The sequence below is a fragment of the Adiantum capillus-veneris genome, chromosome 17 (assembly GCF_014529385.1).
Source record: "Adiantum capillus-veneris isolate H3 chromosome 17, ASM1452938v2, whole genome shotgun sequence".
NCBI lineage: Eukaryota > Viridiplantae > Streptophyta > Polypodiopsida > Polypodiales > Pteridaceae > Adiantum > Adiantum capillus-veneris.
Window position 1 is genome coordinate 35,341,995 of NC_140947.1, and position 27,521 is coordinate 35,369,515.

General features: G+C 45.7%; 1 protein-coding gene across 1 annotated transcript in view; it reads right to left on the reverse strand.

The window, feature by feature from the left end:
* Positions 1-27,521, reverse strand: part of LOC147437053 (Transducin/WD40 repeat-like superfamily protein) — a 58,688-nt gene that overhangs the window by 10,975 nt on the left and 20,192 nt on the right. The window contains exon 8 of the mRNA XM_086486466.1: positions 4,617-4,701. Within this exon, the coding sequence (XP_086342592.1) occupies positions 4,617-4,701 (85 nt within the window). The remainder of the gene's footprint in view (positions 1-4,616; positions 4,702-27,521) is intronic.

Here is a 27,521-nt window from a genome sequence, read left to right on the forward strand (position 1 = left end):
GTTAGGGAGATCGAGACGACCGCGAATGAGGAGGGGAGCCACGCAGCACCGGCAGAGATTGCGGCAGAGGATCCACAGGATTCTAGCACGACACCCAGAATGTCGATCGGGATAGGCTTCATGCTACTGCTATATTGTATCATGGTGACACTTATCCCCACTTTGTACCTTTATGGCATGATACCATTGCTCAGCCTACCAGCCACCCATAGGAGTCGGTAGCACTCCTATCAGTTCTTTGTTTGTAGTTTTCTTGTTTGTACCCAGACTTGGTACTAGACTCATCATTGTAATCAGTTGGTCTCATAGGTCATTTTGGCCTCTTGTAGACGTTAATATATCATTTCATTTCATTTCATTTTTTCTCTCTCTCAATGAAGTTGGATGTAGGCGCATTTGAGGATAGCTTTTAATGGAAGAGATGTTGTTTTTTACTTGGAAACGCATCAGACTCCTGGCAACACATTACCTAGAGTGACGGGATACCATTGGGAGACTTACTTGTAGACAAGAAGTGAGATCAATCCATAGAGGATGGGGGTCAGGAGGTGTGGCAGTCCTATTCAGGCAGGAGCTTCAACCCCTCATTCGTATTGTTCGGAGAGATGAACATGCCAGATATATGTGGGTCAGAGTGAGAGCCGAGACAGGGAGGCCACTCTACATAGCAATATGCTATTTCCCCCCCAGCACATCTCATTATGCATCGCCCAGGGGACAGTTTAATGGCAGGACGGGCGAGTCTCACACAACTTTCTATGATACCTCGAAGGCAATGTTGAGAGAATTGGATATCAGTGATATAAGATTGGCTAGGTGTTCACACGATAATGAGCACACTGGATATGGGACAGATTTGGGGACTGCACATGGACTGCCATCTTGAATGGCCTCCAAAGATTTCCACGCATCGAGTGGGTTCACTTGTTTTCCTTATAGACATGGGGCTAGCACAGTGGACTGTTTTGGCTCAGCCCAGTTTCATACCCTTTATACAGGACTTTACAGTCGGGCCCAAGCCTATTGGGGTAGCAGTAGATCATGCTCGCCTCACGTTTACCGTCTCATTCCAATTTAGCACAACTTGACTGGCACAGAGATCTACGCATACCCAATACACTTTTACTGTCGTGGAGGACCTCACCTCAACCTGCGTTTTTTGCAAGAAACATCATATCTGCTGATTTCCCTGCTAACGCTACCATTTCTGAACATCTTTGTCGCGGAAAACCCCCCCATATCCATTTGCGTTTTTGACCTTCATCTGTGATTTTGGGTTTTCAACCCATTTTCGGCGGTTTTATTGGTCACTTTGTGTCGTTGACACCTTCCACAAGTTGTTGGGCACCTAGGGTACCCATCAAGCCTTTGTTTTTTCAGCAAACAGAAGAATTTTGGTGCCAAAAAGTGTTGCAAAAGTGGGCTGCAAATTGACCTGCGTTTTTGCAGCAGGAGGGTAGCGCTCAGCTTCTGGACCCCGGATCTCACCACCACCTACCCGACTTTGCATCAGGTGCATTGCCGGCAAGTATCCTCTTCGTCTTCATCAGATTTCAGCCATTACCCCTTGCTGTTTTCTCTATTTTCAGCCCACCTGGGGTTGCTACATTGATTCACCACCCGGACCATGCCGGAGCTCTGCACGCTGAAAATCGCTGGACAGCAGCATTTTCATCACGTCGCAGTTGTGTTTTTGGGTGGACAGTAGTCACATGGCTTGTGTTTTTCACAGAGGATGAAGTTACCTCCTGCGAGGATACCATCCGGTGGTGGTCCATGTGGTCTCTCAGTGACTACTGCAGTACACGGTATCTTCGACATCGGCTTGATCATCTACAGGCGTACAATCCTTGGGAGATCCATTCATTCCAGCCATCATTCGGCAGGTTGCACAGTCCAAAGGGGGTGGTGACTTGTGGTTTGTTATGGACACACCTATGTACTCATCAGAGGAGTTCACACGAGATATGGCCATGCTCATGGCATATGGGATTCTGACATTCCAAGAGAAGACACCACCATCTTTGGTGGACAGACACTTACCACTTGAACTCGACACGTCAGATCACTTGCTTACACAGGAGCATCTTTATGGACTTAGGGAGAGGACCTTGGATCTCTTCTTGAACAGGTTCATAGCTTGGATCTACAGACTGGAGTGGGACTTCAGTGCTTTGGACTCTCTTGGAGAGTTTACCCGTGAGATGCGGGAGATCAGGCATCCCACGACTACATCCGGAGTCACCGCGAACTTGGCTTAGATGGTAGTGCAGTTGCTCTTCTACACTCCTGATCATTTGGATTGCTACCTTCAGAGTTGCTTACACTCACCCTCGGTAACCTTACAGCAGACTTATCCCCCGACCTGGGCAGTAGGCCACTCCCAGCTCATTCACATTGAGAGCCACACCAAGTTGCGGTTTGGTGGCGTTGTTGGCGCGGATTCCATTTTAGTTGACACCGGAGGATTGGAGGTAGGAGATACAAGCAAGATGGCACAAACAGATTGGTCTGGCCTTTTCTCTTCTCAGAAGATCTTCACGGCACAGACTGTTCAATCTGGCTTCCTTACTTCTACAAGATGATTACACTGCAAACAGCTTGGTCTGACCACACCTATTCTCAAAGGCTCTTCATAGCGCAGACTGTTTAGTTTGGCTTTCCCCTCATCTTGGATAACCCTACCTACTAACAGGACACCATCCGGTGGTGGTCCATGCGATCTCTCGGTGACCGCTGCAGCTTACGGTAGCTTCTATAGTGCAGACTGTTTAGTTTGGCTTTCCTTGATTCGGAGGAGTTTACGGTGGAGATTAATACATCTGGCCTTCCTGGAGTATGCACAGCTTAGCCACTTGGCCACACTGAGCTACAGGTTCATGCATTGACAGGCTTCCGGTCATTCTCATGACGATTCCTGGGCTTCTCAATTTTCTCCAGACGGTTTGACTATAGACACTTGCAGGTCTATTTGCACTTCTTTCATGACAAGGAGTTGTTTTCTTTCATGACAAGGAGTTGTTTTCACACTCAGTTCGGGACCTTCACACTAACACATTGTATCGGCAGAGTACAGCAGTTTGCTACACTGCTCGTGACGGCACTTTACCATGGAGATCTCTCGACGATCGGGACACCCCAGACTGCTGCTACACTCATGGAGTATTGTCCTTCAGTGGACATTGCAACAGACATCTTCATCATTTGCCTCACATCTTCGGCTTCATGCGGTTTGTTCAGCATCAGGTGTTGAGAGGGGGTGTTAGACTTACACCACTGTGCTGCTTCACAAATCTAGGGCAGACTTGTACGGCTAGTATGTCTCCGGGCTGGCCACCCATAGTCTAGGTTGTACCTGGTCCAACCGCTCGAGTTTGAGGCCGGCCGCCCACTATTGTTCGGGCGCCCACATATATTTCCATATCTCTCTCTCTCTCTCCTCTCTCACGCTTCCGCACACACGCACTCTCACATTTGTTGTGCCTATCGAGGAAAACGTATAAGAAGATATCCAAACTAAATATATTCCTCGAGAATCGGAAGCCATTTTAAATCATTGTACCCGTCATTCGCACAAATCTACTTGAAAAGTTTGCTACTTGGAAATCGGTTAGAGCTTTAAAAGCTCAATATCCCTACTTCATTGATGAGGACATCAATGGTTCTTAAGATGGGGAAGTATGTTATGTCCAGATCACAAGAGAGGGGATCTAGTCTATGACACCATCGAGATGGGTGTCCAATGTCCGAGCCGACGCAGTGTGAACCCGGTTAGTGTGGTCGGTCAATTTTATAAAAGGAGGCCAAAGGCCTCGTTTTAGTTATCGACCCCCACCGGTAGGGTGCCAATGGTTAGCCCATGAGGCTAGGAGTGTCCGAGGTCACCTCGAGGAGGTGAGACCGAGTGGTATGGGACGCCCGGTCTTACATGTGCATGCCTATGTCCTCGGACGTTGGCCCCAACGAGGGGGTGTTGCCGGATGGTGGCTATGGTTGGGTGGTTCGTCCAAGGCGTGTCCATAGGCGGTCTGTGTAGCCAGGAGATCATCCCGCGAGTTCGTTTCCATGAGATAGCTCAAAAATGAGCCTAGGATCCTATTTATAGGATTCCTTAACCGTGCTAACCAAAGGGCCTGGTCTAGACTGTGCCGAATGGACTTGCTAGTATGTGGTTGAAATTGAGACCAAGTGTGGTGATCATACAACATTACTCATAAATGAGCCCATGGTCCTATTTATAGGATTCTTTACTGCCCTAAAAAGACTCCTAACTGGCCAGTCATTGTGCACGTGCCAATCCATGCCTTGGGAGGTAACAATGGGCCCCTCAATGTTCTTATGCTTCAGGAGCACCGCTTTTGAGCAAGAATCGGGCCAGATGTGACCAGCATGTTGGTGGTCGTGGCTACGCAATGTGGTTGTCGATTTTAGGTACCCTGCCATCATTGGACATGTTCTAGATATGCTCAGTGGGATGAAAGCCTCTAGATGCCAATCTCAAATAAAAGGGGTAAAACAACAGGCTTGATGCCTGGAGTCAATTTTTTAAATGACTGTATAAAATAACAAAAACAATCGAGAGAGACAGAAAAAAGTGACAATTGCACACAACTCACCTGAAACGACAAACTGGCCATCTGGACTAAAGGAAGCCTCTAATACCCCGCCCTCTGGGTTTGCCTCCAAAGTGAACCCATGTAGCTGCCAAATAGTCATTTGCACAAGAAACCCATGGTTGATGCAAGTCAGAGACCAATCAGAGAGGTCACAGATGCAGCAGCAGTATTAAATACAAGTAATACAGAATTGATACAAGGCACGCACATACACACACACATGCCGTAGGCCCACAAAACTTCCATTGCAGCCTCAGAAATTCTTTTCTTTGTCTCAAGCTTCCATGCAAACCCATAGCTGATCTCATTTTTCTACTTGAAATGCACAAGACTCGGACATTTTTTAACCAGGAAAATTGTTCCCACAAGCGACACATCCATCCACCCACCTTGATGAACCCAGGAAAAGCCTAGATATCTTACCCTATGTATGCAATCCTGCCCTCTCCAGATATTTCCAGCAAAAAGAAACATTACCCCCCCCCCCCCCCCCCCCCCCCCCCGCGCCCCTCAAAAACCAAAAACACTTTTCCCAAAAATTTATCTATTGAAAACAGAAACTAAAACCAGCCATTGTAACAAGGGGATAATATATGGAGCTGAAATGCCAACTGGAGGAATGCAGTCATACACTAGACTAGGAATTGTACTAAGAGCTGGGCTACTTGAAGGTTCTAATCGTTCGACAAAATTTTGGCTAGACTAGACAGGTCTCAGACGCTAGAAAACGTCACATAGAAGATAGTATGCTCCCGACCCTATAATTCACTCTTCATCCATCTCTCGTGAAGAATCCTCCTTGGTTCATCTTTCTTCCTCCTGTTCATGATAAGAGAAAACTTTTCCCCCTCTTGGATCACTGAAGTGTGAATGTGAAAGATCTGAGATACTCTTTTTTTTAAACCAAGAAATAGTCTTAATCAATCAATGTACATTTTATAGATATTTTGGGATCACACCTCTATGGTGATCGGTTTTGTACATTTATCTTGAGACTGCCCTTGAAATGTTTATTTAATAAGAATATTTTTTCTTGTAAAAAGGAAGAGAGAGAGACCTGAAATATTATATTAAAAGGCGGGTATCAAGAGCTTAAGAGACACATATACAAAAAGTGGGTGTGTATCTCAGAGAATAGATACAAAACATAGGATATGTGTATCAGAATCGGGAGATGGTTCGCATCGGTCGCTACATGATAGTGTCAATATCCTCCATGGTGAGAGTCTGCACAAGGCGTCTCCCATGTCTCACCAATATAAATCTGATCCTCTGTTGCAACCTCCGTCGTCGATGGGAGCGTCCCCTCATCCTTGGCCTCCTGGATCTCCCCAGCACTGCTACCCGATCACTCAATATAGCTTTGCTAGTGATGTGCCCTATATCCCTCCTCTCTAGCTGGTCTCGTCTCTGCTCGATCTCTCGATGGAAGGACACTATGATCTATCTCTTGGTGTCTCTCAGGCCTCTCTCTCTCAGTAACCCTGATCGATATTGCTGAATCTCCAATAGATAGAGGCCAAGACATCTCTCATCCTGAATCTCATAACTTTAGATAGAGTCCCAAAACCCTCTCTAAAGAGGTAGTGAAAGCGGCCACCTATCTCATAGTATGTTGTATAGTGGCATATGTTGAGAGCTCTATCTCTGGCTCTCTCTCACACAACTAACACAGCCTAGCCTCAAATGCCTTAAGATCAGCCAATCTCAATTTCCAACTGGTGTGATGATGTCCAACTGGTGTTATGAATCATGATGTCCAAATTTATCCAATAGCGCATCGTAAGCCATGGGACTGAGTGTCCATGTAGGCAGGCCTAGATACGAACCCATCCTTTGTGAGTTGGAGAAAATGCTTTCTAAATGAGGTCATCTTCGTGCCTAGCTCCTAAATAGACTGTCTTATTAGAGTTCAGATTCCTGTGTGGTGGTCGCTCCAGTATCTTCCCAGGAGCAGATTAGGTAGTGAGGGTTGTTTTATGGTTGTGCCCAACTGTATTGGAGGTAGACGTACCTTTTCTCGGTGATGCACTCCACGGTGTTGCCCACCCGATAGGCTAGCATGAGGTGAGACCCCTATTCCTAGAGTTACCTGGGTTAGAGTGTCTACTGTTCTGCACGTCTGCTACTAAATATGTGTCCCAGGTCACTTTTAGTGAGTTTACATATTTATTAGCATTTTTAAGTCATTTATCAAGATCATGGGGTTTCTAAGTAGGTAGGGCAATTCTAGCAATTCCCTATATATATGCACCCCCCCCCCCCCCCCCCCCCGCCCCGGGAACTTTTTGGCATGTTGTTCAGTGCAGAGATCCGACGCTTTGGGCACACACTCTCTCTCACGTTTTTCTCTTGCTAGCGTTTTTTGTGTGTACGGCCTCTCTCTCTCTCTCTCTCTCTCTCTCTCTCTCTCTCTCTCTCTCTCTCTCTCTCTCTCTCTCTCTCTCTCTCTCGTGTTTTTGCGTAGCAATCTCTCTTCCTCTTGCTAGCGCTCCCTCTCTCTGCCGTGTAGACACCATACACGCTGTGTGATTGCCTGTAGGTTGTTGCCGTGCCTGTACGGTGGAAGGTTCAAGCTAGGAGCTTGTGTACAAGGAGATCTATCGAGATAGATCCAAGATCCATTGGCTGCCCGGTCCCAAGAGAGGTTTGCTTACGGTTGTAGAGGAGATCATCATCCGATACACCCTTTTCCGCTACAGAGCCACGCCGTGCTCTCCAATTCGATTGGTGATCTGTGCGAGTTTTTCGTGCTTAATTTCCCTGACGAAAAGAGACGGTTACCTAACTTTCTGTGCTTTTCATTGATGTGGGGCTGATGTAACAAACTGCTGACGTGTCAAAGCCTAAAGAATGGAGCCAATTTACAGATGATGTGGTTTCCCGAGAGCAGAAACCCTAACCATAATTTTTGCAAGAAACCCTAACTGTTGAAACCCTAAAACTTGCAAACCCTAATTCTAGAAACCCTAAGAAGAACAAGCAACAGAAGAAGAAGTCCTACCAACTTATGGGGACCCCGTCCGATGGGGCCCCAAGTGACATAAAGGCATTAAAAATAAAGCAAAACACACTCAAAAGACTTTCCACATCAAAATATGATGATGTGGCACCTATACGGACGTCCCGGAATTCGCGGCGGATTTTTAGGGAAATCCCGAAATCTTAGGAAAGTGTCTTTGTGGAGTCAGCTTTTCATATTTGATGCTTTTAGGCTTTGGGCCTTTAAATATGAGCCTTGGGGACCCTCTCTGGCACTTTTTAGCGCGCAGATTGCAGAGCAGGTGCTCCTCCGCTGTTGTACTTTGTGAATCGGCAGTAATATAAAGAAATACTGAAAGGGACGCCAAGGTTTGGGGCCAATACTCTTTGGGGTGGAATTCCGCCACTCCGTGTCGCGTGTCGTCTCTCTCTTTCACTTCAGTTGTTACTAAAGTGCTAAAAGTTTGTTCAATCTGTTCTTTTCTATTGGCACGTGGTGCCCGTCTTGTGACAGTGGTATCAGAGCATCAGGCGTGTGCTTTTCTGAAAGCATACTGGTCGTACAAAAGAGCAGACAGAGCTATTGGAATTGAATTATATTTGAGGTATCAGCCACTCCCACCCTTACTTCATCGCGCATCGGGCGCGCTCCCATCTTCACCGCTCATGTCTTACAGGGCATCAGCCAATTAAGATCCCGTGCAAGAGAAGGATCCAGATTTGTTTCAAGTCACTGTTTTTCTCAGAAGCAGTGCCATGCAGATGTTGATGTCTACAGCTACCAAGCAGCATACTCCAAGTACTTGGCAAGCTTTCAAGAAAATTTTTGCCCGAAGTTATACGGTTTCTGACATCTTCCTTCGGAGTGCAACTTCTGGCAGAGTAGGGTATCCTGAAATGCTTGCCATGGAAACCCTAGCAGATTATAACTTCAAGTTTCTTGACATCTCCCAATAGATGTCTCTTCACGAGCAGATGACCTTGGAGGTTTAGTGTGATTGCTATCTCTTGGGACTACCATCGCCGCCAAAGAAACACTGTCTGTCCAAGAGCTGATGGACCATGCCATGCTGGGCTACGACCTCGTGGAAGGAACCTAATCCTAATTTTTGGTGCAGGTTTCAAGATGGAAAGTCAGTCGAATTTTCGAGCTCGACTAATGTCGAGATTGCTTTTTAAGTTTGAGTTTTGTTTGATCTTGTTTGGTGATCCTGTTTGGAATTTGTTTGAAATGGATGGTATCTGTTTTGAACCTGTTTTGGTGTCGATTTGAATTGTTTCACTCTAGTTTGATACTGGTTTTAATGATTGGTGATTTTACTCTCGGGTGGAAAAGTGAGAAATACTGTTTTGGTATTGTTTGAACCCCAGAACGACGCAGGCCGATGCCTGGGGAGCGTTTCGTTGTATGTTTGAAAACCTCCGAACGACGCAGGCCGATGCCTGGGGAGCGTTTGGTTGTATGCTTGTAAAATAATTGTTGTTGTGACTCCCGGCCCCGACCTGGATGGTTATGCGGGAGGAGTATTAAGAAGTCTGAGCAATGGTTACTCTCAGCACCTCCAAAAGACGCAGGCTGCGGTTTGGGGGGGCGTTTGGTTGTAAAAGGCCTCTATATCTCCCAGCCCGGACCTTTTTAGGTTATGCGGGAGAAGTGAGGAGGGAGTCGTTGAATATCTCCCGGCCCGGACCTTGTTAGGTTATGCGAGAGGAGTGTTCATCGGCGGCTTTATGTTTCTATGTCTTGTAACATGCATATGTGAGCATTTGTGTTGCATTGTGATGTGCCAACCACTGAATATTCCTAATTGGATGAAATTGCCTGGGTATGTAATTTTAGTGCATCAAGACACCCGAGGAAGATCAGTACGGTCTGGGTGTGATGGCTAATTTTACTACGCCGGAATATCAAGAGTAACGATCTGGACGAAAGGAGAAGCTAACTCCTTGATCAAAACAACCCATAGGAGCAGCTAACTCCTTGATCAAAAGAGCAGAAAGGAGAGCTAACTCCTTAATAAAAAGAGCAAACTGATTGTCCCTCGGAATGACCATCGGAAATTTTTGAGCTAACTTGACTTGTTTTGCAGATATGCTGTAATCGCGGACGATTACTCTCTTTCAAAAAGGGGAGATGTAACAAACCGCTGATGTGTCAAAGCCTAAAGAATGGAGCCAACTTACAGATGATGTGGCTACCCGAGAGCAAAAACCCTAACCCTAATTTCTGCCAAAAACCCTAACTATTGAAACCCTAATTTTGGAAACCCTAACCCTAAAACTTGCAAACCCTAATTCTAGAAACCCTAAGAAGAACAAGCAACAGAAGAAGAAGTCCTACCAACTTATGGGGACCCCGTCCGATGGGGCCCCAAGTGACATAAAGGCATTAAAAATAAAGCAAAACACACTCAAAAGACTTTCCACATCAAAATATGATGATGTGGCACCTATACGGACGTCCCGGAATTCGCGGCGGATTTTTAGGGAAATCCCGAAATCTTAGGAAAGTGTCTTTGTGGAGTCAGCTTTTCATATTTGATGCTTTTAGGCTTTGGGCCTTTAAATATGAGCCTTGGGGACCCTCTCTGGCACTTTTTAGCGCGCAGATTGCAGAGCAGGTGCTCCTCCGCTGTTGTACTTTGTGAATCGGCAGTAATATAAAGAAATACTGAAAGGGACGCCAAGGTTTGGGGCCAATACTCTTTGGGGTGGAATTCCGCCACTCCGTGTCGCGTGTCGTCTCTCTCTTTCACTTCAGTTGTTACTAAAGTGCTAAAAGTTTGTTCAATCTGTTCTTTTCTATTGGCACGTGGTGCCCGTCTTGTGACAGTGGTATCAGAGCATCAGGCGTGTGCTTTTCTGAAAGCATACTGGTCGTACAAAAGAGCAGACAGAGCTATTGGAATTGAATTATATTTGAGGTATCAGCCACTCCCACCCTTACTTCATCGCGCATCGGGCGCGCTCCCATCTTCACCGCTCATGTCTTACAGGGCATCAGCCAATTAAGATCCCGTGCAAGAGAAGGATCCAGATTTGTTTCAAGTCACTGTTTTTCTCAGAAGCAGTGCCATGCAGATGTTGATGTCTACAGCTACCAAGCAGCATACTCCAAGTACTTGGCAAGCTTTCAAGAAAATTTTTGCCCGAAGTTATACGGTTTCTGACATCTTCCTTCGGAGTGCAACTTCTGGCAGAGTAGGGTATCCTGAAATGCTTGCCATGGAAACCCTAGCAGATTATAACTTCAAGTTTCTTGACATCTCCCAATAGATGTCTCTTCACGAGCAGATGACCTTGGAGGTTTAGTGTGATTGCTATCTCTTGGGACTACCATCGCCGCCAAAGAAACACTGTCTGTCCAAGAGCTGATGGACCATGCCATGCTGGGCTACGACCTCGTGGAAGGAACCTAATCCTAATTTTTGGTGCAGGTTTCAAGATGGAAAGTCAGTCGAATTTTCGAGCTCGACTAATGTCGAGATTGCTTTTTAAGTTTGAGTTTTGTTTGATCTTGTTTGGTGATCCTGTTTGGAATTTGTTTGAAATGGATGGTATCTGTTTTGAACCTGTTTTGGTGTCGATTTGAATTGTTTCACTCTAGTTTGATACTGGTTTTAATGATTGGTGATTTTACTCTCGGGTGGAAAAGTGAGAAATACTGTTTTGGTATTGTTTGAACCCCAGAACGACGCAGGCCGATGCCTGGGGAGCGTTTCGTTGTATGTTTGAAAACCTCCGAACGACGCAGGCCGATGCCTGGGGAGCGTTTGGTTGTATGCTTGTAAAATAATTGTTGTTGTGACTCCCGGCCCCGACCTGGATGGTTATGCGGGAGGAGTATTAAGAAGTCTGAGCAATGGTTACTCTCAGCACCTCCAAAAGACGCAGGCTGCGGTTTGGGGGGGCGTTTGGTTGTAAAAGGCCTCTATATCTCCCAGCCCGGACCTTTTTAGGTTATGCGGGAGAAGTGAGGAGGGAGTCGTTGAATATCTCCCGGCCCGGACCTTGTTAGGTTATGCGAGAGGAGTGTTCATCGGCGGCTTTATGTTTCTATGTCTTGTAACATGCATATGTGAGCATTTGTGTTGCATTGTGATGTGCCAACCACTGAATATTCCTAATTGGATGAAATTGCCTGGGTATGTAATTTTAGTGCATCAAGACACCCGAGGAAGATCAGTACGGTCTGGGTGTGATGGCTAATTTTACTACGCCGGAATATCAAGAGTAACGATCTGGACGAAAGGAGAAGCTAACTCCTTGATCAAAACAACCCATAGGAGCAGCTAACTCCTTGATCAAAAGAGCAGAAAGGAGAGCTAACTCCTTAATAAAAAGAGCAAACTGATTGTCCCTCGGAATGACCATCGGAAATTTTTGAGCTAACTTGACTTGTTTTGCAGATATGCTGTAATCGCGGACGATTACTCTCTTTCAAAAAGGGGAGATGTAACAAACCGCTGATGTGTCAAAGCCTAAAGAATGGAGCCAACTTACAGATGATGTGGCTACCCGAGAGCAAAAACCCTAACCCTAATTTCTGCCAAAAACCCTAACTATTGAAACCCTAATTTTGGAAACCCTAACCCTAAAACTTGCAAACCCTAATTCTAGAAACCCTAAGAAGAACAAGCAACAGAAGAAGAAGTCCTACCAACTTATGGGGACCCCGTCCGATGGGGCCCCAAGTGACATAAAGGCATTAAAAATAAAGCAAAACACACTCAAAAGACTTTCCACATCAAAATATGATGATGTGGCACCTATACGGACGTCCCGGAATTCGCGGCGGATTTTTAGGGAAATCCCGAAATCTTAGGAAAGTGTCTTTGTGGAGTCAGCTTTTCATATTTGATGCTTTTAGGCTTTGGGCCTTTAAATATGAGCCTTGGGGACCCTCTCTGGCACTTTTTAGCGCGCAGATTGCAGAGCAGGTGCTCCTCCGCTGTTGTACTTTGTGAATCGGCAGTAATATAAAGAAATACTGAAAGGGACGCCAAGGTTTGGGGCCAATACTCTTTGGGGTGGAATTCCGCCACTCCGTGTCGCGTGTCGTCTCTCTCTTTCACTTCAGTTGTTACTAAAGTGCTAAAAGTTTGTTCAATCTGTTCTTTTCTATTGGCACGTGGTGCCCGTCTTGTGACAGTGGTATCAGAGCATCAGGCGTGTGCTTTTCTGAAAGCATACTGGTCGTACAAAAGAGCAGACAGAGCTATTGGAATTGAATTATATTTGAGGTATCAGCCACTCCCACCCTTACTTCATCGCGCATCGGGCGCGCTCCCATCTTCACCGCTCATGTCTTACAGGGCATCAGCCAATTAAGATCCCGTGCAAGAGAAGGATCCAGATTTGTTTCAAGTCACTGTTTTTCTCAGAAGCAGTGCCATGCAGATGTTGATGTCTACAGCTACCAAGCAGCATACTCCAAGTACTTGGCAAGCTTTCAAGAAAATTTTTGCCCGAAGTTATACGGTTTCTGACATCTTCCTTCGGAGTGCAACTTCTGGCAGAGTAGGGTATCCTGAAATGCTTGCCATGGAAACCCTAGCAGATTATAACTTCAAGTTTCTTGACATCTCCCAATAGATGTCTCTTCACGAGCAGATGACCTTGGAGGTTTAGTGTGATTGCTATCTCTTGGGACTACCATCGCCGCCAAAGAAACACTGTCTGTCCAAGAGCTGATGGACCATGCCATGCTGGGCTACGACCTCGTGGAAGGAACCTAATCCTAATTTTTGGTGCAGGTTTCAAGATGGAAAGTCAGTCGAATTTTCGAGCTCGACTAATGTCGAGATTGCTTTTTAAGTTTGAGTTTTGTTTGATCTTGTTTGGTGATCCTGTTTGGAATTTGTTTGAAATGGATGGTATCTGTTTTGAACCTGTTTTGGTGTCGATTTGAATTGTTTCACTCTAGTTTGATACTGGTTTTAATGATTGGTGATTTTACTCTCGGGTGGAAAAGTGAGAAATACTGTTTTGGTATTGTTTGAACCCCAGAACGACGCAGGCCGATGCCTGGGGAGCGTTTCGTTGTATGTTTGAAAACCTCCGAACGACGCAGGCCGATGCCTGGGGAGCGTTTGGTTGTATGCTTGTAAAATAATTGTTGTTGTGACTCCCGGCCCCGACCTGGATGGTTATGCGGGAGGAGTATTAAGAAGTCTGAGCAATGGTTACTCTCAGCACCTCCAAAAGACGCAGGCTGCGGTTTGGGGGGGCGTTTGGTTGTAAAAGGCCTCTATATCTCCCAGCCCGGACCTTTTTAGGTTATGCGGGAGAAGTGAGGAGGGAGTCGTTGAATATCTCCCGGCCCGGACCTTGTTAGGTTATGCGAGAGGAGTGTTCATCGGCGGCTTTATGTTTCTATGTCTTGTAACATGCATATGTGAGCATTTGTGTTGCATTGTGATGTGCCAACCACTGAATATTCCTAATTGGATGAAATTGCCTGGGTATGTAATTTTAGTGCATCAAGACACCCGAGGAAGATCAGTACGGTCTGGGTGTGATGGCTAATTTTACTACGCCGGAATATCAAGAGTAACGATCTGGACGAAAGGAGAAGCTAACTCCTTGATCAAAACAACCCATAGGAGCAGCTAACTCCTTGATCAAAAGAGCAGAAAGGAGAGCTAACTCCTTAATAAAAAGAGCAAACTGATTGTCCCTCGGAATGACCATCGGAAATTTTTGAGCTAACTTGACTTGTTTTGCAGATATGCTGTAATCGCGGACGATTACTCTCTTTCAAAAAGGGGAGATGTAACAAACCGCTGATGTGTCAAAGCCTAAAGAATGGAGCCAACTTACAGATGATGTGGCTACCCGAGAGCAAAAACCCTAACCCTAATTTCTGCCAAAAACCCTAACTATTGAAACCCTAATTTTGGAAACCCTAACCCTAAAACTTGCAAACCCTAATTCTAGAAACCCTAAGAAGAACAAGCAACAGAAGAAGAAGTCCTACCAACTTATGGGGACCCCGTCCGATGGGGCCCCAAGTGACATAAAGGCATTAAAAATAAAGCAAAACACACTCAAAAGACTTTCCACATCAAAATATGATGATGTGGCACCTATACGGACGTCCCGGAATTCGCGGCGGATTTTTAGGGAAATCCCGAAATCTTAGGAAAGTGTCTTTGTGGAGTCAGCTTTTCATATTTGATGCTTTTAGGCTTTGGGCCTTTAAATATGAGCCTTGGGGACCCTCTCTGGCACTTTTTAGCGCGCAGATTGCAGAGCAGGTGCTCCTCCGCTGTTGTACTTTGTGAATCGGCAGTAATATAAAGAAATACTGAAAGGGACGCCAAGGTTTGGGGCCAATACTCTTTGGGGTGGAATTCCGCCACTCCGTGTCGCGTGTCGTCTCTCTCTTTCACTTCAGTTGTTACTAAAGTGCTAAAAGTTTGTTCAATCTGTTCTTTTCTATTGGCACGTGGTGCCCGTCTTGTGACAGTGGTATCAGAGCATCAGGCGTGTGCTTTTCTGAAAGCATACTGGTCGTACAAAAGAGCAGACAGAGCTATTGGAATTGAATTATATTTGAGGTATCAGCCACTCCCACCCTTACTTCATCGCGCATCGGGCGCGCTCCCATCTTCACCGCTCATGTCTTACAGGGCATCAGCCAATTAAGATCCCGTGCAAGAGAAGGATCCAGATTTGTTTCAAGTCACTGTTTTTCTCAGAAGCAGTGCCATGTAGATGTTGATGTCTACAGCTACCAAGCAGCATACTCCAAGTACTTGGCAAGCTTTCAAGAAAATTTTTGCCCGAAGTTATACGGTTTCTGACATCTTCCTTCGGAGTGCAACTTCTGGCAGAGTAGGGTATCCTGAAATGCTTGCCATGGAAACCCTAGCAGATTATAACTTCAAGTTTCTTGACATCTCCCAATAGATGTCTCTTCACGAGCAGATGACCTTGGAGGTTTAGTGTGATTGCTATCTCTTGGGACTACCATCGCCGCCAAAGAAACACTGTCTGTCCAAGAGCTGATGGACCATGCCATGCTGGGCTACGACCTCGTGGAAGGAACCTAATCCTAATTTTTGGTGCAGGTTTCAAGATGGAAAGTCAGTCGAATTTTCGAGCTCGACTAATGTCGAGATTGCTTTTTAAGTTTGAGTTTTGTTTGATCTTGTTTGGTGATCCTGTTTGGAATTTGTTTGAAATGGATGGTATCTGTTTTGAACCTGTTTTGGTGTCGATTTGAATTGTTTCACTCTAGTTTGATACTGGTTTTAATGATTGGTGATTTTACTCTCGGGTGGAAAAGTGAGAAATACTGTTTTGGTATTGTTTGAACCCCAGAACGACGCAGGCCGATGCCTGGGGAGCGTTTCGTTGTATGTTTGAAAACCTCCGAACGACGCAGGCCGATGCCTGGGGAGCGTTTGGTTGTATGCTTGTAAAATAATTGTTGTTGTGACTCCCGGCCCCGACCTGGATGGTTATGCGGGAGGAGTATTAAGAAGTCTGAGCAATGGTTACTCTCAGCACCTCCAAAAGACGCAGGCTGCGGTTTGGGGGGGCGTTTGGTTGTAAAAGGCCTCTATATCTCCCAGCCCGGACCTTTTTAGGTTATGCGGGAGAAGTGAGGAGGGAGTCGTTGAATATCTCCCGGCCCGGACCTTGTTAGGTTATGCGAGAGGAGTGTTCATCGGCGGCTTTATGTTTCTATGTCTTGTAACATGCATATGTGAGCATTTGTGTTGCATTGTGATGTGCCAACCACTGAATATTCCTAATTGGATGAAATTGCCTGGGTATGTAATTTTAGTGCATCAAGACACCCGAGGAAGATCAGTACGGTCTGGGTGTGATGGCTAAGTTTACTACGCCGGAATATCAAGAGTAACGATCTGGACGAAAGGAGAAGCTAACTCCTTGATCAAAACAACCCATAGGAGCAGCTAACTCCTTGATCAAAAGAGCAGAAAGGAGAAGCTAACTCCTTAATAAAAAGAGCAAACTGATTGTCCCTCGGAATGACCATCGGAAATTTTTGAGCTAACTTGACTTGTTTTGCAGATATGCTGTAATCGCGGACGATTACTCTCTTTCAAAAAGGGGAGATGTAACAAACCGCTGATGTGTCAAAGCCTAAAGAATGGAGCCAACTTACAGATGATGTGGCTACCCGAGAGCAAAAACCCTAACCCTAATTTCTGCCAGAAACCCTAACTATTGAAACCCTAATTTTGGAAACCCTAACCCTAAAACCTGCAAACCCTAATTCTAGAAACCCTAAGAAGAACAAGCAACAGAAGAAGTCCTACCAACTTATGCGGACCCCGTCCGATGGGGCCCGAAGTGACATAAAGGCATTAAAAATAAAGCAGAACACACTCAAAAGACGTTGCACATCAAAATATGATGATGTGACAACTGTACGGACGTCCCGGAATTTGCGGCGGATTTTTAGGGAAATCCCGAAATCTTAGGAAAGTGTCTTTGTGGAGTCAGCTTTTCATATTTGATGCTTTTAGGCTTTGGGCCTTTAAATATGAGCCTTGGGGACCCTCTCTGGCACTTTTGAGCGCGCAGATTGCAGAGCAGGTGCTCCTCCGCTGTTGTACTTTGTGAATCGGCAGTAATATAAAGAAATACTGAAAGGGACGCCAAGGTGTGGGGCCAATACTCTTTGGGGTGGAATTCCGCCACTCCGTGTCGCGTGTCGTCTCTCTCTTTCACTTCAGTTGTTACTAAAGTGCTAAAAGTTTGTTCAGTCTGTTCTTTTCTATTGGCACGTGGTGCCCGTCTTGTGACAGTGGTATCAGAGCATCAGGCGTGTGCTTTTCTGAAAGCATACTGGTCGTACAAAAGAGCAGACAGAGCTATTGGAATTGAATTATATTTGAGGTATCAGCCACTCCCACCCTTACTTCATCGCGCATCGGGCGCGCTCCCATCTTCACCGCTCATGTCTAACAGGGCATCAGCCAATTAAGATCCCTTGCAAGAGAAGGATCCAGATTTGTTTCAAGTCACTGTTTTTCTCAGAAGCAGTGCCATGCAGATGTTGATGTCTACAGCTACCAAGCAGCATACTCCAAGTACTTGGCAAGCTTTCAAGAAAATTTTTGCCCGAAGTTATACGGTTTCTGACATCTTCCTTCGGAGTGCAACTTCTGGCAGAGTAGGGTATCCTGAAATGCTTGCCATGGAAACCCTAGCAGATTATAACTTCAAGTTTCTTGACATCTCCCAATAGATGTCTCTTCACGAGCAGATGACCTTGGAGGTTTAGTGTGATTGCTATCTCTTGGGACTACCATCGCCGCCAAAGAAACACTGTCTGTCCAAGAGCTGATGGACCATGCCATGCTGGGCTACGACCTCGTGGAAGGAACCTAATCCTAATTTTTGGTGCAGGTTTCAAGATGGAAAGTCAGTCGAATTTTCGAGCTCGACTAATGTTGAGATTGCTTTTTAAGTTTGAGTTTTGTTTGATCTTGTTTGGTGATCCTGTTTGGAATTTGTTTGAAATGGATGGTATCTGTTTTGAACCTGTTTTGGTGTCGATTTGAATTGTTTCACTCTAGTTTGATACTGGTTTTAATGATTGGTGATTTTACTCTCGTGTGGAAAAGTGAGAAATACTGTTTTGGTATTGTTTGAACCCCAGAACGACGCAGGCCGATGCCTGGGGAGCGTTTCGTTGTATGTTTGAAAACCTCCGAACGACGCAGGCCGATGCCTGGGGAGCGTTTGGTTGTATGCTTGTAAAATAATTGTTGTTGTGACTCCCGGCCCCGACCTGGATGGTTATGCGGGAGGAGTATTAAGAAGTCTGAGCAATGGTTACTCTCAGCACCTCCAAAAGACGCAGGCTGCGGTCTGGGGGGGCGTTTGGTTGTAAAAGGCCTCTATATCTCCCAGCCCGGACCTTTTTAGGTTATGCGGGAGAAGTGAGGAGGGAGTCGTTGAATATCTCCCGGCCCGGACCTTGTTAGGTTATGCGAGAGGAGTGTTCATCGGCGGCTTTATGTTTCTATGTCTTGTAACATGCATATGTGAGCATTTGTGTTGCATTGTGATGTGCCAACCACTGAATATTCCTAATTGGATGAAATTGCCTGGGTATGTAATTTTAGTGCATCAAGACACCCGAGGAAGATCAGTACGGTCTGGGTGTGATGGCTAATTTTACTACGCCGGAATATCAAGAGTAACGATCTGGACGAAAGGAGAAGCTAACTCCTTGATCAAAACAACCCATAGGAGCAGCTAACTCCTTGATCAAAAGAGCAGAAAGGAGAGCTAACTCCTTAATAAAAAGAGCAAACTGATTGTCCCTCGGAATGACCATCGGAAATTTTTGAGCTAACTTGACTTGTTTTGCAGATATGCTGTAATCGCGGACGATTACTCTCTTTCAAAAAGGGGAGATGTATCAAACCGCTGATGTGTCAAAGCCTAAAGAATGGAGCCAACTTACAGATGATGTGGCTACCCGAGAGCAAAAACCCTAACCCTAATTTCTGCAAGAAACCCTAACTATTGAAACCCTAATTTTGGAAACCCTAACCCTAAAACCTGCAAACCCTAATTCTAGAAACCCTAAGAAGAACAAGCAACAGAAGAAGAAGTCCTACCAACTTATGCGGACCCCGTCCGATGGGGCCCCAAGTGACATAAAGGCATTAAAAATAAAGCAGAACACACTCAAAAGACGTTGCACATCAAAATATGATGATGTGGCACCTGTACGGACGTCCCGGAATTTGCGGCGGATTTTTAGGGAAATCCCGAAATCTTAGGAAAGTGTCTTTGTGGAGTCAGCTTTTCATATTTGATGCTTTTAGGCTTTGGGCCTTTAAATATGAGCCTTGGGGACCCTCTCTGGCACTTTTGAGCGCGCAGATTGCAGAGCAGGTGCTCCTCCGCTGTTGTACTTTGTGAATCGGCAGTAATATAAAGAAATACTGAAAGGGACGCCAAGGTTTGGGGCCAATACTCTTTGGGGTGGAATTCCGCCACTCCGTGTCGCGTGTCGTCTCTCTCTTTCACTTCAGTTGTTACTGAAGTGCTAAAAGTTTGTTCAGTCTGTTCTTTTCTATTGGCACGTGGTGCCCGTCTTGTGACAGTGGTATCAGAGCATCAGGCGTGTGCTTTTCTGAAAGCATACTGGTCGTACAAAAGAGCAGACAGAGCTATTGGAATTGAATTATATTTGAGGTATCAGCCACTCCCACCCTTACTTCATCGCGCATCGGGCGCGCTCCCATCTTCACCGCTCATGTCTTACAGGGCATCAGCCAATTAAGATCCCGTGCAAGAGAAGGATCCAGATTTGTTTCAAGTCACTGTTTTTCTCAGAAGCAGTGCCATGCAGATGTTGATGTCTACAGCTACCAAGCAGCATACTCCAAGTACTTGGCAAGCTTTCAAGAAAAATTTTGCCCGAAGTTATACGGTTTCTGACATCTTCCTTCGGAGTGCAACTTCTGGCAGAGTAGGGTATCCTGAAATGCTTGCCATGGAAACCCTAGCAGATTATAACTTCAAGTTTCTTGACATCTCCCAATAGATGTCTCTTCACGAGCAGATGACCTTGGAGGTTTAGTGTGATTGCTATCTCTTGGGACTACCATCGCCGCCAAAGAAACACTGTCTGTCCAAGAGCTGATGGACCATGCCATGCTGGGCTACGACCTCGTGGAAGGAACCTAATCCTAATTTTTGGTGCAGGTTTCAAGATGGAAAGTCAGTCGAATTTTCGAGCTCGACTAATGTCGAGATTGCTTTTTAAGTTTGAGTTTTGTTTGATCTTGTTTGGTGATCCTGTTTGGAATTTGTTTGAAATGGATGGTACCTGTTTTGAACCTGTTTTGGTGCCGATTTGAATTGTTTCACCCTAGTTTGATACTGGTTTTAATGATTGTTGATTTTACTCTCGGGTGGAAAAGTGAGAAATACTGTTTTGGTATTGTTTGAACCCCAGAACGACGCAGGCCGATGCCTGGGGAGCGTTTCGTTGTATGTTTGAAAACCTCCGAACGACGCAGGCCGATGCCTGGGGAGCGTTTGGTTGTATGCTTGTAAAATAATTGTTGTTGTGACTCCCGGCCCCGACCTGGATGGTTATGCGGGAGGAGTATTAAGAAGTCTGAGCAATGGTTACTCTCAGCACCTCCAAAAGACGCAGGCTGCGGTCTGGGGGGGCGTTTGGTTGTAAAAGGCCTCTATATCTCCCAGCCCGGACCTTTTTAGGTTATGCGGGAGAAGTGAGGAGGAAGTCGTTGAATATCTCCCGGCCCGGACCTTGTTAGGTTATGCGAGAGGAGTGTTCATCGGCGGCTTTATGTTTCTATGTCTTGTAACATGCATATGTGAGCATTTGTGTTGCATTGTGATGTGCCAACCACTGAATATTCCTAATTGGATGAGATTGCCTGGGTATGTAATTTTAGTGCATCAAGACACCCGAGGAAGATCAGTACGGTCTGGGTGTGATGGCTAATTTTACTACGCCGGAATATCAAGAGTTCCGATCTGGACGAAAGGAGAAGCTAACTCCTTGATTAAAACAACCCATAGGAGCAGCTAACTCCTTGATCAAAAGAGGAGAAAGGAGAAGCTAACTCCTTAATAAAAAGAGCAAATTGATTGTCCCTCGGAATGACCATCGGAAATTTTTGAGCTAACTTGAGTTGTTTTGCAGATATCTGTAATCGCGGACGATTACTCTCTTTCAAGAAGGGGAGATGTAACAAACCGCTGACGTGTCAAAGCCTAAAGAATGGAGCCAACTTACAGATGATGTGGCTACCCGAGAGCGAAAACCCTAACCCTAATTTCTGCCAGAAACCCTAACTATTGAAACCCTTATTTTGGAAACCCTAACCCTAAAACCTGCAAACCCTAATTCTACAAACCCTAAGAAGAACAAGCAACAGAAGAAGAAGTCCTACCAACTTATGGGGACCCCGTCCGATGGGGCCCCAAGTGACATAAAGGCATTAAAAATAAAGCAGGACACACTCAAAAGACTTTGCACATCAAAATATGATGATGTGGCACCTGTACGGACGTCCCGGAATTTGCGGCGGATTTTTAGGGAAATCCCGAAATCTTAGGAAAGTGTCTTTGTGGAGTCAGCTTTTCATATTTGATGCTTTTAGGCTTTGGGCCTTTAAATATGAGCCTTGGGGGCCCTCTCTGGCACTTTTGAGCGCGCAGATTGCAGAGCAGGTGCTCCTCCGCTGTTGTAGTTTGTGAATCGGCAGTAATATAAAGAAATACCGAAAGGGGCGCCAAGGTGTGGGACCAATACTCTTTGGGGTGGAATTCCGCCACTCCGTGTCGCGTGTCGTCTCTCTCTTTCAGTTCAATTGTTATTGAAGTGCTAAAAGTTTGTTCAGTCTGTTCTTTTCTATTGGCACGTGGTGCCCGTCTTGTGACAGTGGTATCAGAGCATCAGGCGTGTGCTTTTCTGAAAGCATACTGGTCGTACAAAAGAGCAGACAGAGCTATTGGAATTGAATTATATTTGAGGTATCAGCCACTCCCACCCTTACTTCATCGCGCATCGGGCGCGCTCCCATCTTCACCGCTCATGTCTTACAGGGCATCAGCCAATTAAGATCCCGTGCAAGAGAAGGATCCAGATTTGTTTCAAGTCACTGTTTTTCTCAGAAGCAGTGCCATGCAGATGTTGATGTCTACAGCTACCAAGCAGCATACTCCAAGTACTTGGCAAGCTTTCAAGAAAATTTTTGCCCGAAGTTATACGGTTTCTGACATCTTCCTTCGGAGTGCAACTTCTGGCAGAGTAGGGTATCCTGAAATGCTTGCCATGGAAACCCTAGCAGATTATAACTTCAAGTTTCTTGACATCTCCCAATAGATGTCTCTTCACGAGCAGATGACCTTGGAGGTTTAGTGTGATTGCTATCTCTTGGGACTACCATCGCCGCCAAAGAAACACTGTCTGTCCAAGAGCTGATGGACCATGCCATGCTGGGCTACGACCTCGTGGAAGGAACCTAATCCTAATTTTTGGTGCAGGTTTCAAGATGGAAAGTCAGTCGAATTTTCGAGCTCGACTAATGTCGAGATTGCTTTTTAAGTTTGAGTTTTGTTTGATCTTGTTTGGTGATCCTGTTTGGAATTTGTTTGAAATGGATGGTACCTGTTTTGAACCTGTTTTGGTGCCGATTTGAATTGTTTCACCCTAGTTTGATACTGGTTTTAATGATTGTTGATTTTACTCTCGGGTGGAAAAGTGAGAAATACTGTTTTGGTATTGTTTGAACCCCAGAACGACGCAGGCCGATGCCTGGGGAGCGTTTCGTTGTATGTTTGAAAACCTCCGAACGACGCAGGCCGATGCCTGGGGAGCGTTTGGTTGTATGCTTGTAAAATAATTGTTGTTGTGACTCCCGGCCCCGACCTGGATGGTTATGCGGGAGGAGTATTAAGAAGTCTGAGCAATGGTTACTCTCAGCACCTCCAAAAGACGCAGGCTGCGGTCTGGGGGGGCGTTTGGTTGTAAAAGGCCTCTATATCTCCCAGCCCGGACCTTTTTAGGTTATGCGGGAGAAGTGAGGAGGAAGTCGTTGAATATCTCCCGGCCCGGACCTTGTTAGGTTATGCGAGAGGAGTGTTCATCGGCGGCTTTATGTTTCTATGTCTTGTAACATGCATATGTGAGCATTTGTGTTGCATTGTGATGTGCCAACCACTGAATATTCCTAATTGGATGAGATTGCCTGGGTATGTAATTTTAGTGCATCAAGACACCCGAGGAAGATCAGTACGGTCTGGGTGTGATGGCTAATTTTACTACGCCGGAATATCAAGAGTTCCGATCTGGACGAAAGGAGAAGCTAACTCCTTGATTAAAACAACCCATAGGAGCAGCTAACTCCTTGATCAAAAGAGGAGAAAGGAGAAGCTAACTCCTTAATAAAAAGAGCAAATTGATTGTCCCTCGGAATGACCATCGGAAATTTTTGAGCTAACTTGAGTTGTTTTGCAGATATCTGTAATCGCGGACGATTACTCTCTTTCAAGAAGGGGAGATGTAACAAACCGCTGACGTGTCAAAGCCTAAAGAATGGAGCCAACTTACAGATGATGTGGCTACCCGAGAGCGAAAACCCTAACCCTAATTTCTGCCAGAAACCCTAACTATTGAAACCCTTATTTTGGAAACCCTAACCCTAAAACCTGCAAACCCTAATTCTACAAACCCTAAGAAGAACAAGCAACAGAAGAAGAAGTCCTACCAACTTATGGAGACCCCGTCCGATGGGGCCCCAAGTGACATAAAGGCATTAAAAATAAAGCAGAACACACTCAAAAGACTTTGCACATCAAAATATGATGATGTGGCACCTGTACGAACGTCCCGGAATTCGCGGTGGATTTTTACGGAAATCCCGAAATTTTAGGAAAGTGATTTTTTTCGAGTCAGCTTTTCATATTTGATGCTTTTAGGCGTTGGGCCTTTAAATATGAGCCTTGGGGGCCCTCTCTGGCACTTTTGAGCGCGCAGATTGCAGAGCAGGTGCTCCTTGACTGTTGTAGTTTGTGAATTGGCAGTAATATAAAGAAATACCGAAAGGGGCGCCAAGGTGTGGGACCAATACTCTCTGGGGTGGAATTCCGCCACTCCGTGTCGCGTGTCGTCTCTCTCTTTCAGTTCAATTGTTATTGAAGTGCTAAAAGTTTGTTCAGTCTGTTCTTTTCTATTGGCACGTGGTGCCCGTCTTGTGACAGTGGTATCAGAGCATCAGGCGTGTGCTTTTCTGAAAGCATACTGGTCGTACAAAAGAGCAGACAGAGCTATTGGAATTGAATTATATTTGAGGTATCAGCCACTCCCACCCTTACTTCATCGCGCATCGGGCGCGCTCCCATCTTCACCGCTCATGTCTTACAGGGCATCAGCCAATTAAGATCCCGTGCAAGAGAAGGATCCAGATTTGTTTCAAGTCACTGTTTTTCTCAGAAGCAGTGCCATGCAGATGTTGATGTCTACAGCTACCAAGCAGCATACTCCAAGTACTTGGCAAGCTTTCAAGAAAATTTTTGCCCGAAGTTATACGGTTTCTGACATCTTCCTTCGGAGTGCAACTTCTGGCAGAGTAGGGTATCCTGAAATGCTTGCCATGGAAACCCTAGCAGATTATAACTTCAAGTTTCTTGACATCTCCCAATAGATGTCTCTTCACGAGCAGATGACCTTGGAGGTTTAGTGTGATTGCTATCTCTTGGGACTACCATCGCCGCCAAAGAAACACTGTCTGTCCAAGAGCTGATGGACCATGCCATGCTGGGCTACGACCTCGTGGAAGGAACCTAATCCTAATTTTTGGTGCAGGTTTCAAGATGGAAAGTCAGTCGAATTTTCGAGCTCGACTAATGTCGAGATTGCTTTTTAAGTTTGAGTTTTGTTTGATCTTGTTTGGTGATCCTGTTTGGAATTTGTTTGAAATGGATGGTATCTGTTTTGAACCTGTTTTGCCGATTTGAATTGTTTCACCCTAGTTTGATACTGGTTTTAATGATTGTTGATTTTACTCTCGGGTGGAAAAGTGAGAAATACTGTTTTGGTATTGTTTGAACCCCAGAACGACGCAGGCCGATGCCTGGGGAGCGTTTCGTTGTATGTTTGAAAACCTCCGAACGACGCAGGCCGATGCCTGGGGAGCGTTTGGTTGTATGCTTGTAAAATAATTGTTGTTGTGACTCCCGGCCCCGACCTGGATGGTTATGCGGGAGGAGTATTAAGAAGTCTGAGCAATGGTTACTCTCAGCACCTCCAAAAGACGCAGGCTGCGGTCTGGGGGGGCGTTTGGTTGTAAAAGGCCTCTATATCTCCCAGCCCGGACCTTTTTAGGTTATGCGGGAGAAGTGAGGAGGAAGTCGTTGAATATCTCCCGGCCCGGACCTTGTTAGGTTATGCGAGAGGAGTGTTCATCGGCGGCTTTATGTTTCTATGTCTTGTAACATGCATATGTGAGCATTTGTGTTGCATTGTGATGTGCCAACCACTGAATATTCCTAATTGGATGAGATTGCCTGGGTATGTAATTTTAGTGCATCAAGACACCCGAGGAAGATCAGTACGGTCTGGGTGTGATGGCTAATTTTACTACGCCGGAATATCAAGAGTTCCGATCTGGACGAAAGGAGAAGCTAACTCCTTGATTAAAACAACCCATAGGAGCAGCTAACTCCTTGATCAAAAGAGGAGAAAGGAGAAGCTAACTCCTTAATAAAAAGAGCAAATTGATTGTCCCTCGGAATGACCATCGGAAATTTTTGAGCTAACTTGAGTTGTTTTGCAGATATCTGTAATCGCGGACGATTACTCTCTTTCAAGAAGGGGAGATGTAACAAACCGCTGACGTGTCAAAGCCTAAAGAATGGAGCCAACTTACAGATGATGTGGCTACCCGAGAGCGAAAACCCTAACCCTAATTTCTGCCAGAAACCCTAACTATTGAAACCCTTATTTTGGAAACCCTAACCCTAAAACCTGCAAACCCTAATTCTACAAACCCTAAGAAGAACAAGCAACAGAAGAAGAAGTCCTACCAACTTATGGAGACCCCGTCCGATGGGGCCCCAAGTGACATAAAGGCATTAAAAATAAAGCAGAACACACTCAAAAGACTTTGCACATCAAAATATGATGATGTGGCACCTGTACGAACGTCCCGGAATTCGCGGTGGATTTTTACGGAAATCCCGAAATTTTAGGAAAGTGATTTTTTTCGAGTCAGCTTTTCATATTTGATGCTTTTAGGCGTTGGGCCTTTAAATATGAGCCTTGGGGGCCCTCTCTGGCACTTTTGAGCGCGCAGATTGCAGAGCAGGTGCTCCTTGACTGTTGTAGTTTGTGAATTGGCAGTAATATAAAGAAATACCGAAAGGGGCGCCAAGGTGTGGGACCAATACTCTCTGGGGTGGAATTCCGCCACTCCGTGTCGCGTGTCGTCTCTCTCTTTCAGTTCAATTGTTATTGAAGTGCTAAAAGTTTGTTCAGTCTGTTCTTTTCTATTGGCACGTGGTGCCCGTCTTGTGACAGTCTTGTGACAGGTTGATTCTGGCTATAGTGGGCAAATTTGAAGGTTTCCTCTCTTCTACCTCGACTTAGCCTCGTCACATGCCCAAGTTCTCTCACACGATGGAGAGGAGTTAAAACCGGCCCGTGGTGCGGTGGACATTAGCTTTCAACTGATTCTATAACACTTGACTTTACGACACAAAGCAATGACTTAAAAAGGAACCTGTAACTGGGAATGGGATTACACTTCAAAACAAAAGCACCGCCCAGAAGCTGGAATGCTTCCAAGCAAACAGAGACACCTGTAGGCCCCAAAGGTTGGCGCCCCTTTCGGTATTTCTTTATTCTTTAACAGAGGGAATAAAACCTGTGATTTCCTACAAGCGGTCCCGCATAATCCGGGCTGAATTCCATCTGTTCTGGCCCGATTTCGTAAGCATAATAGGACGCTTCGCAATCAGTATCCCCACGCAATAGATGACTATCTCGACGCATACGGACACTTTGCAAAACCTGGCAAGAATCTGCAGCACGCTGAATTCTCTGTTTTCTGCCACGAAAAATGCGCCAGATCACCTCTACAACGGTCTTTTCGCGTTCCCGAACCTCCTAAGGGTATTAGGGACCGTTTAGGGCCGAAACCCTAAACCTGCAAAAATACACCGCAGACTGTTTTGGGCTCCGTTTCGCGTGCCGGTCGCATCCATAGCAAGTCCTCGAGCTCTCGCACCTGTAGGGCTACTTGCCCTTTGAATCGGACGAGATTTCTCACGTGAAACCTCTCCGAATTCACCTGTACCTGCTTGGGATTAGCCACTAACGAATCTAGTGCATGTGCAAGAGGCTCTTGCCTCGGCAATCGCGCATGAACCCACACAACT